Below are 11,282 nucleotides of genomic sequence, written 5' to 3' on the forward strand. Positions count from 1 at the left end.
AAATATACTTACAAACTACAAGCAAGAAAAGAGTTTATACCTACTCCAAGCTTGTTGATAAGTGATGAAGATGATGATGTTGAATGGAGCTCCAAATGTATGAAACCTCAAGTTGTTATACCCCAAACTTGTGCACCAACACCTAGCTTTTGGTTAGGATTTTTCTAACACTTGAAATGTGCCTTAAAAAAATAAAATGGACTCTCTTTGAGTTTCAAAAGCTCACGGCCAACTGCTATGAAAATAGGAGAGTGCAGAATTTTTTATTTCAAGTTCTTTTGATATTGGTCTTGCAAAAATGTCTTGGTTAATATGCACTTAGAATGGAATTAACAAGGTAAAAGCAAGTAAAAAGAGCATGCCTTCTCCATACTCCCATGCCACTTCCAATTCTTTTATAAACTTATTTTATAAGACTAGATTTTATAAAACTAGTTTTTATAAAACTAGTTTTTATAAAACTAGATTTTATAAAATACATTTTTATAAACTTGCACATTATATATTTTACAAAACCAACTTTACAAAATGTAACATAACTTAATTAATTATTTATCCTATAAATAATTAAATCCATATTATAAGTTATGTTTACATTATTTTATAAAACCAATTTTATAAAATGTAACTTAAATTTATTAATTATTTAACCTATAAATAATTAAATTCTTGTTATATAAATTATACCATAATTTATATACACATCAAGTAATATTATTTAAGAAAACCATTTTTCTTAAATCTCAAGTGTTGCGTAATTTAATCAATGATCTAATCGTTAAGATCAAAATACGATTAAGGTGTCGGTAAGCTTGTTATTGGGTATGACCCGACTTGGATCAAAACATATTAGCCACATTAATTTAATATGTCTCTCGGGCATACGAAATACCTTCACTAGGAAGCCGTCTTGTGTGGTCATGTGGTAGGTTTTAGAGGAGAAATCTTGCGCCGAGTGTTGATGTTTTATCTAGCTCGTGGTGTATTATTGTTGTTCTGGATTAATCCAGTGACGGATGGTCGTGGACGAATCGATTAATGGGAAATTCGCGTCCCTAGAGTGATTATTTTGGTGATACCGAAATTTCTTCGCTAAAGGAATAACCCGGTGGTAGTGACGGGGGAAGTTGGTTCTGGATTCAGAGAATATTCATTATTGACCGGTTGAATGGTGCATTTATGAACCGATGAAGTACGGAGTTTTAATGAGGCATGAATCCTTTTTGATTTGGATTGATGCAAGACTTGGTTCACGGGTAGTGGACCTAGTAGATCGCGTTGGGTGATATAGTTATGAACGTAGCTTGTTGTGGGTTGTAGCCCGAGAGAACCGGTAGGGATACATGGTGTTTTCCATGTTTCCTAAGTGGGAATTTAAGACGTTAAATGTATGAGATACCGCTAGTTACGGTGATGAACGCTAGTTATTATTAGCGTGTGGTGAGATCTTTGGATTAGCGAAAGATGTTATGGGTGTCAGGCTTGGTTATGTTTTGTAGTCATTGTAGGGTGTGTTTCCTAGTTGTATGTAAGCATGTGGGAATGCATGAAGCAGTTACCTCTTGGTAAATGATGAGGATCACGGGGACGTGATCCAGGCTAAGTGGGGGAGAGTTGTAACATCCCGTTTTTCAGTTACGCATTATTTTGGACGTCATTTAAATTACGAGGCATGTAATCATATATTTCGATCCCAAATAAAGTTTGATTTAATGTTTTAGAACCTTACCATTAGAAAGTAGACCTTATTACGTTTCCAACGATATTTTATTCATAAAAAACGGAGTTAAGGTCTAATAGTTACGACTAAAACAAGTGTAAAAATTGGAAAAATGGACCAGCCGCAATTTACGGCTGGTAGGCACAAATTGCGGCGGGCAGGGGTTCGCCAACACCCTAGTGGGCGCATTTTTGCGGCTCAAATTTGCGTCCCGGACATAATTTGCGACCAGCAGGCGCAAATTGCGGCTAGAACGTATTTTTGGTGGTTTTCTTCATATTTTGAGTTTTAATGAGGGGCTTAATGGTCTTTTTCACTTTAGGGTCGGATTTTAGAGTACAAAACTGATCTCAAATCTCACTTACAGCTCATTCTTATCCTCATCCATCTTATCCTCTCATCTTCACCCTTAAGTATTAGAGAGGGAGAGAGATAAAGCTTTTAGAGAGAGAAAGCTAAAGAACATGAAGTTGGGGCTTGAATCAACTCAAGGTGCAAGAGTTAAAGTTGTTCCTCTTTCTCTTAGCTACATTTGGGTAGTGGTGGCAAGTCTTAACTCCGATTTTATTTAATTTGATATTGATTTTGGGGCTAGGTTCGAGTTAGTGTTGAGTTATAAATCCCATTTCTCATAACATTGGGGGTTTTATCGTATGTATTGTGTATGTAAACCCGATTATTGTGGGTTTAGGGTTAGATGGCGAATTTGGAAGTATTTGTCATGGTTTGGGTGTTGAATCACTAGGTTGTAAGTGTGTTAGTGTTTCGATGTTCTAAAGAACATGTTGGCTAGTCAAAATGGGTGTTGACTTTGATTTAGTGTCAAACTAAGTTTTGAGTCAAGTTTTGGTGAATCAAGTATGTATATACTTGGTTTTGGTGTTAATTGGTGTTTTGGAAGTATAATACTAGCCGTTAGTGATTATGGGCGTATTTATGACTTTGGTCAAAATGGGTAAATTGAATTGGGTCAAAGTTGATGATGATAGTAGTTTTGGTCAAATGGATGTTTAAACACTTGTGTTAAGTTTTAAATGACGTTTTTGGAAGTAATCGCTCATGAGAAGTGATTTTGAGTCAAAGTGATGTTTTAACATAAGTCAAATGTGGTCAAGTGCAATATGGGTCAATATTGCACGTGTGTGGTTTTGGTGTAAATGACGGTATGAAATGATTACAACCTAAGTAGTAATCTAGTACCGGGACCTAGGTTGGTCAATTTGGTGTCAAGTATAATTTGGGTTAAATTGTACTTTGTAGTGTGGGTTTGAATTACCACCCGAAGTGGTAAATGAATTGTGTCCATTATGTGTTAAGTGGGCGGGTTTTGGCAAGCAAGGTGTGATCCCTTGGCTAAGGGATGTTTGTGTCGGATTCTCTTTTATAGAATGTATATTTATGAGTACATTGTGTCTATTTGTGATATAGGTGGTTGCTTGCTCGGATATGAGGACGGAGATCATATTACATGATTTGTGAGGGCATTTCAAGGTGAGTGGAATAATTATACATGTATGTATATGATATATTTACTTGTATAGCGTGAGATGTGAAGTGTCGACATGTTAAGACACCACATTTCACGTGACGAGTGAAGTGTCGACGTATTAAGACACCACTCTAGGAAGAATGATGGGTGAATTGTCGACGTGTTAAGACACCACTCGGGGGTTAGTGATACGACGTGTTAAGTACACTAACGGATGTTGTGAACACCGATGGTCTTTCGCGAGCACCATTCCCTAATACTATTGGTTAACCATGGTTGTGTGAGTTTTGTATTTGTATATTAAATTGTGAACTATATGTTATTGGCGATGCTAGCTTATTATGAATTGTGGATATTTAGTTTTTGCATTGTGATTGCATGGTTGTTGAATTGCTAGCTCGTATGTGGCACTTGTGTAAGTGTATGTAAGTAAGTAGATTATATATGTATATGTATAATTATTGCATTAACTAAGCGTAAGCTTACCCCTCTCGTTGTTTACCTTTTTACAAGTATTGTGATTGTGAAGCTAGCTAGTTGTTAGACTAGATGCCTAGGAGCGCTTGGGCTCGATTGAGTAGCTTTTAGATATTTGGACTCGGATTGGGGATTTGGTAGTCCCTGGGATTATGCTCTTGGTATCGGGTTGTGTTATTGAGTATTAGCCCGTATTTTGTGTGATTGAATCATTATTACAAATACTTTTGTAATGTGTCATTTGTGTACCAAGGGTCATTATAAATTGTTAAACGTATCATTACGATATTATATTTTTGGTTAAAACGGAGTTGGAAATGTTATGTATTATGAAAGATTTAATGGGACCTAACTTATAAAAAAAATAGTGCTTCGTTTTTGGTAAACGGATTTGGGTTGTCTCACTTGTAGATTCGTCGTCCACTTTACACTTACTAATATGACAGATGTTGAACGTGTCATGTATACCTGCTAACTCTGAAGGAAGATCTATCACTACAGTTTGATCGTTTAGCACTTGACTGATTCTAAAAGGACCGATGTACCTTGGAGCTAGTTTTCCTCATTTGTCGAACCGAATTACACCTTTTCATGGTGACACTTTTAAATATACACGTTCACCCACTATGAAAGTCACTGGTCGTCTACGAGGATCTGCATACTTCTTTTGTCGATCTCTGGCAGCTTTCAGCTTTTCACGTGTGATAGCCACTTATTCCACAGTATGCTACACAATTTCTGGACCTGCTGTTTCTCACCTGCCTCCAACCAACACAATGGAGTTCGACACTTTCAACCATTCAATATTTCATAAGGCGGCATGCCAATGCTTGATTGATAGGAATTGTTGTAAGCAAATTCGATCAATGGTAGATGATAATCCCACGATCCACCATACTCTAACACACATACCCTTAACATATCCTCAAAGGTCTGAATAGTTCATTCACTTTGACCGTTAGTCTGAGGATGATAAGTTGTACTGAGATTGACAAGAATACCCAAATTCTCTTGTAAACTATTCCAGAAACAAGACACAAATCTCGAATCTCTTTCTGACACAATAGACAACGGTAACCCATGTAGTGATACTATTTCATTTAGGTACAACTGGGCTAATTTGGTCAATGAAGCTGTTTCACTGGTAGCTAGAAAATGCGTACTTTTGGTTAAACGGTCCACTATTACCCAAATCATATCATTTCCTTTCTGGGAAATCCATAGTGATATTTTCCCACTTCCACTCTCGAACTTCTAATTGACACAAAGACCCATACGGTTTCTGGTGTTCTGCTTTCACTTGGGCGCAAATATGACACTTTTCCACGTACTGCGCAATGTCTGTTTTCATAGTTGGCCACCAATGTAACACTTTCAGATCATGATACATTTTTGTACTACCGGGATGCACAGATAATCTCGATTTATGTGCTTCATTTAAGATTATATCCCTCAATCCTCCAAGTAACGACATCCAAACTCATTTATGATAAGTCTTTAATCCTCGAAAATCATTTATCAATTCGTCTTTTCTTTTCACCATTAACTCATATTTCAATTGTTCATCTTGTAATGCTTCGAGTTGAGTTATCTTTAGTCGATCCACTTAATCAAATACGATCTCCATTCGCATAAATTTTACACTGTCAGAAGATTTCTTATGACTCAATGCATCAGCCACGACGTTTGCGTTGCCAGGATGATACATGATATCTCAGTGGTAATGCTTAATTAGTTCTTGCCACCGTCTATGCGCATATTCATCTCTTTCTGCGAAAAAATATACTGTAAACATTTATGATCGGTGCAGATGACACATTGTGTACCATATAGATAATGTCTCCACAACTTTAACGCAAACACTAGTGCAGCCATTTCTAAGTCATGTGCTGGACAATTCCTCTCACCTGGTTTCAACTGTCTAGATGCATACGCAATTACACGATCTCTTTGGATTAATACACAGTCCAAACCGGATAAGAACGCGTCACAATACACAACAAAGTCGTCAGATCTCTCCAGGTAAAGCTAACACTGTTGCTTGACCCAACAAACTTTTCAAAGTCAGAAACGTAGTTTCTTGTTCATTACCCCACCCAAAAGATACATCCTTTCTAGTTAACTTTGTCAAACAATTTACAATATTTGAAAAATATTTAATAAATTGTCGGTAGTAACCGGCTAATCCTAGAAAACTTTTAATTTCAGTTAGATTCTTTGGTGAATTCCAATTCATCACAGCTTCAATTTTAGATGGATCCACTTTTATACCCTCCGCACAGATAATATGACCCAAAAATAGAACTTCGCGTAACCAAAACTCGCACTTTGAAAATTTTGCATATAGTTGTTCATGTTTCAAAATTTCCAACACTTGTTTTAAATGCTTAGCATGCTCGGATTCGGTTTTAGAGTACACTAAGATGTCATCAATGAACACGATAACAAACTTATCCAAAAACGGTTTACACACCTTATTCATGAGATCCATGAAAATTGTTGGAGTGTTGGTTAACCCAAAAGGCATCACTAAGAACTCATAATGATGATAACAAGTACAAAATTCGGTCTTAGGAATGTCAGATTCAGCGACACGAACCTGATGATATCCCGAACGTAAATCTATTTTCGAAAAGAACGAATCTCCTTGAAGTTGATCAAACAATCATCTATCCTAGGAAGCGGATACTTATTCTTCACTGTTCTTTTATTTAATTCACGATAATCTATACACATTCGGAGCGTACCATCTTTCTTTTTCACGAATAACACTGGTGCACCCCACGGCGAAGAACTCGGACGAATGAATCCGCGGTCCAACAGTTCTTGAATTTGAGACATCATTTCACGAATTTCTGAAGGAGCTAATCTATACGGAGCTTTGGCAACCGGCGCAGCCCCTGGCACTAACTCGGTCTTATATTCAACTTCCCTTATCGGCGGTAAGCCTGGCAATTCATCCGGGAACACTTCTGGATATTCAGAAAACACGGGAATATCGGACACTACCTTCTTTTCTTTCTTTACATCGATCACATAAGCTAAGAAGGAATCACATCCTTTGGCCAAGGATTTCTGAGCTTTCATCATCGATATTAACGGACAACGGAACCCTCCGCGATAACCACGCGCCACTTCCCGTTTCCCATTGGTCACATGAAAAGAGATAATCTTCCTATGGCACTTAATACTGGCCTATGGTCGCTAAGCCAATTCATGCCTAACACTACATCAAAACTTGCTATAGGCATCACTAAACAAGTCACAGGAAAAAGACTACCCTCAATGTCAATAGTAATTCTAGACACAAACTTTGTGACTGGAACAGTCCTACCATCACCCACCTCGACACTTAAGGGTTCAGTAATTACGTTAATAGGCACATTCAACTTAGCACAAAAAGTAGTTGACACAAACGAGCGATTTGCTCCACAGTCAAATAGTACACAAGCTGGCACAAAATTTATTAAGAACATACCGGTGATTGCGTCGCCAGCAGCGTCTACTGACATTTGATAGGCTCTAGCTTCAGGTGGTGGAGGATTCTTGCGCTTCTGCCCCACAAAAGAAGCAAATGAGTTTATAACCAAGTGTTATCAGGGTGTTCTTATTTATATGTAATCAAACTGATTACTTTAATTATCTGCCAACCAAAGACAACAACAACAACAACAACAACAACAACAACAACATCAACAACAACAACAACAACAAACTCAATCCCACATGCGTGGGGTATAGGGGAGGTGAGACGTAGACAATCCTACCTCTATCTTTGGATAAAGAGAAGTCATTTCTCCACCCCGAGTGAAACACTCCAAGAGTAGAGAAAGTCCTCCCTCTCTCTGTCTGATGGATAAAGAGATTGCTTCCAAGGGGACCTCCGGCTAAAAGTAGCTGCCAACGAAAGAGTGTTCTTATTTATAAAATTCGTAGGTACAATTTACAGGTTACATATGGGGGAATTTATAGCATAATAAAATGAGTTAGAATCGCGACACAATGAGGAGTCCAAAGTCTAAACAAATTCTACCTGCCAAGACCCTTGTTCGCGATCGCGAGGTCCTCCATGCTGCTTCTTCGCGAACATCATATCGAGCATTTGTCACGACGAGAGCTTGATCTTCCAGTTTGCAAGCTTGCTAGTTCGCGGTTGCGAGCTTCACTTCCCGATCGCGAAGAACGAAGCAGAAGCGCCAATTTCGGATTCACACTCTTAACAACATTACCCTCAACCAAATTGCTGATGTATGATTAAATTGATGTAAAGGTTATCACCAATTAGCTACCGGTCAATGTCATAATGACATTTAGTTTTTTAGTCAAAAACGTGGTTAATATTACTCGTATATAATTAAAAATTCCATTTTTAAATGATACAAGGGTAACGTTTGATTTAAAATTTTCGTTTACGACAATTTCTTTTATATTATAATCTAAAATCTAATTACAAAATCTAAGGTGAATCATTGATGTATCAAAACATCAACATCACTCCCAAAGAAAACTGTATACAAATATATACAAATGTCATTTACTTTAAATTAATATTAATATATAGGAGTATGAATAAGCAATTTCGATACAAACGAATGTCAAAAACAACGACGAAGATATTGTTTGCAAACTAAAGCTAGAAAATAATGATAGGGATATAAGCCTCTCTTTATTTATAATCACTCCATCCCAATTTAATATTCTTATTTTTTTCGGATCGTTCAAAATTGACGGTATATTCATATAAGTAGATAATAATAAATACGAAAATTCTTTTATTCCAATTAAAATTAAAATTTTGTTATGGATATTAAATCTAAACAGGCACCCAACCCGTCTTAATTCATTGGCTAAGGGTTTTGAGATAGAATCCATATCATGTCCGGTTTATAATTTTGGAGTTGAATCCAGCGATCTACTATTTTTCATATGCAACGTAGCTCCTACTACTTGGAGTCTGTTACGTCATCGTTTAACTCCTTTACGGAGTGGACTCTTGGTACGAAGGTTGGACCTCTTCTAATAATATTAAGGGCATAATATATATATGCTATCTTCTTTTTTTTTTCCTTTTTTTTAGAACGGCTCGTTAGTTGTTAGACACTCACACATCCACACAGGGGGAAACCGCGGACCCTTAACTGGCATCAATTGGCAGACAGCCAGGAATTTCACAAAAAACCCCCTGGTGAGGCTCGAACCTGAGACCTCCCACTGAGGCTCGGTCCTAGCACCCGGTACCGTTAGAAGGTTGGTTATATATGCTATCTTCTCAACCATATTGTGGACTTTATAGAGGCATAGAAACATTATTCTTTTCAATAATTAGATGAAGAAAAGCAATATCTTTGATTGGATTTGTCTTATTTCTTTTACTTGATTAGACTCATAGTAGAGTTGTTATTAGTTGAAACAATTGATTAATGTCTCCATATTATTCTCTTCTAGCTTTTGGTAGTGATTTTTTGATATAACTATTTCACCTAATTAAAAAAAGAGTAAAACTATAAAATAAATAAAAATATGTAATAAGTCTATCCATTATTATTAATGCAAACAATTTTCTACCGCAACGCGTAGACATCACTCCCCTCTTTACTACTAACCACCAACATAATTTTAAAGTTATAGTACCATAGAAAGACCTACCACTCACTGCACCAAAACCTAAAAAACTAGATATAAAGAACACTAAATACTATGAGACAACAGTTACCTACACAAGATATTACAATGGAGAAACTCCATTTCCTTCTTGTTTCTCTTCCTTTTCAAGGCCACCTCAACCCAACTCTCGGACTCGCAACCAAACTCATCGGAGCCGGTGCTCGAGTCACCCTCGTAACCACCATCAACGGCCTAAACAATCTCAAAACACACCGTTCCCTTCCTGGACTATCATACGATTCTTTCGAAGATGGTGGTGCAAATGGAAAACCAAACTACTTTGAAATAATGAAGCTTGTGGGGTCAGTTAACTTCAAGAACCTTTTGTTAACAAAGATCAAAATTGGAGAAAGATTGGATTTCATAATCTATGGTCTCTGCCTACCATGGGTGGCAGAGGTGGCACATGAATATCACGTGCCATCAGCATGTTTATTTTTCCAATCAGCAGCTGCCTTCTCAATGGTGTATCATTTTTTCAAAAGTGATAGTGAGATGGTAAATTCACATATTGAACCTAATGATTTAGTACAAATACCAGGATTGCCTATGTTAAAACATAGTGATATTCCTGCATATTTGCAGCCCTCTAATGCATATAACTCTGCAGTAGGTTCTCTGTTTCAGCAACAAATACGAATCTTTGAAGAAAACCGAAATTCATTCATACTAATCAACACTTTTCAAGAGTTGGAAGAAGCACAGGTTAAAAAAGCGATACCGAAAGATCACATAAATATTTTGTACATCGGACCATTAGTATCGAACTGTGATATTTCTCAAAACTCTGAACGAGAATCGTGTCTAAAATGGCTGGATACGAAACCTAAGAAATCAGTAATTTACGCGTGTTTTGGGAGCTTGTCGAAATTTAACAAGGAGCAAAACGAGGAAATATATCAAGGGCTGGTTCAATATGGTCATCCGTTTTTGTTAGTTATACGTGATTACAACGACGAGTTGGTTAGGACAACGAGTGAATACGATGGGATGATAGTGAGGTGGTGTTCACAGGTGGATGTTTTAAACCATGGAGCGGTTGTGTGTTTTGTGAGTCATTGCGGGTGGAACTCGGTGATGGAGAGTTTGGTAAGTGGTGTGCCGCTAGTGGGGTGTCCACAGCTAGCAGATCAAATGATTAATGCAAAGATGGTGGATGAAATTTGGAAAAATGGGGTGAAGGCGGTGGCGGATTGTGATGGTGTTGTGACGAGGAAAGAGATTAAGAGGTGTTTGGAGATGGTGATAGGTAATGAAGAAATAAAGAATAAATGTGAGGTGTTGAAGAATATGGCCATGGAAGCTGTGGCTGAAGGTGGAGCTGCAGATAGAAATTTAATGCGTTTGTTAACAAGTTCAAAAACTGTTTCATGATGTGTGTTGTTTTAATATACGAGGTATCATCAGGTAATAGAGATCTTAAGGTTAATAGCATCCTGGATGTAGACAACACAGGAAACAACTGTGTCTTTGATGAACATAATTTTTCTAAGTGTTTTATGCTGGTTTTTTTTCTGTTGGCTCTTTTTCTGCTGGTTCTTTAATGATACTATGCTGGGAAAGTATCATCCTTCTGCTGGTTACGAAGAAACCATTATTCTTCAAATATCTTGTGCTGATAATTAATGCAGTACAATGAACTACCAAGACACAACATACAATGCTATTTACAACATAGAGCTATTACAGTGAACATATGCTGGCTGCACATTACACTACTAGAAAAATGATTTTTCCGGACCGGAGCTTTCTGGAAGACTAAAGTCGTCCGCAAAAAGTCACAAACCGACAAATTTTTCTGCTTTTTCTGTTTTCTTTTTCCTGAATGGTTGACCAACTTTTCCCGGACGACCTAATGTCGTCCGGAAAGATAGACTTCAATTATTGTATAAAAAAAATTGGCTCAAAAAAAAAGGAAAGTTTCGCGGGTTT

General features: G+C 37.2%; 1 protein-coding gene across 1 annotated transcript; it reads left to right on the plus strand.

Annotated features, from left to right (window-relative positions):
* The first annotated feature begins 9,306 nt into the window (after positions 1-9,306).
* LOC139877040 (phloretin 4'-O-glucosyltransferase-like) lies at positions 9,307-10,865 on the plus strand. Its single transcript, XM_071864445.1, has one exon. It carries the CDS (start codon positions 9,384-9,386, stop codon positions 10,722-10,724), a length of 1,341 nt encoding a protein of 446 aa, XP_071720546.1. The 5' UTR covers positions 9,307-9,383; the 3' UTR covers positions 10,725-10,865.
* Positions 10,866-11,282: the final 417 nt, after the last annotated feature.

This window comes from Rutidosis leptorrhynchoides, chromosome 11, assembly GCF_046630445.1.
Source record: "Rutidosis leptorrhynchoides isolate AG116_Rl617_1_P2 chromosome 11, CSIRO_AGI_Rlap_v1, whole genome shotgun sequence".
Lineage (NCBI taxonomy): Eukaryota > Viridiplantae > Streptophyta > Magnoliopsida > Asterales > Asteraceae > Rutidosis > Rutidosis leptorrhynchoides.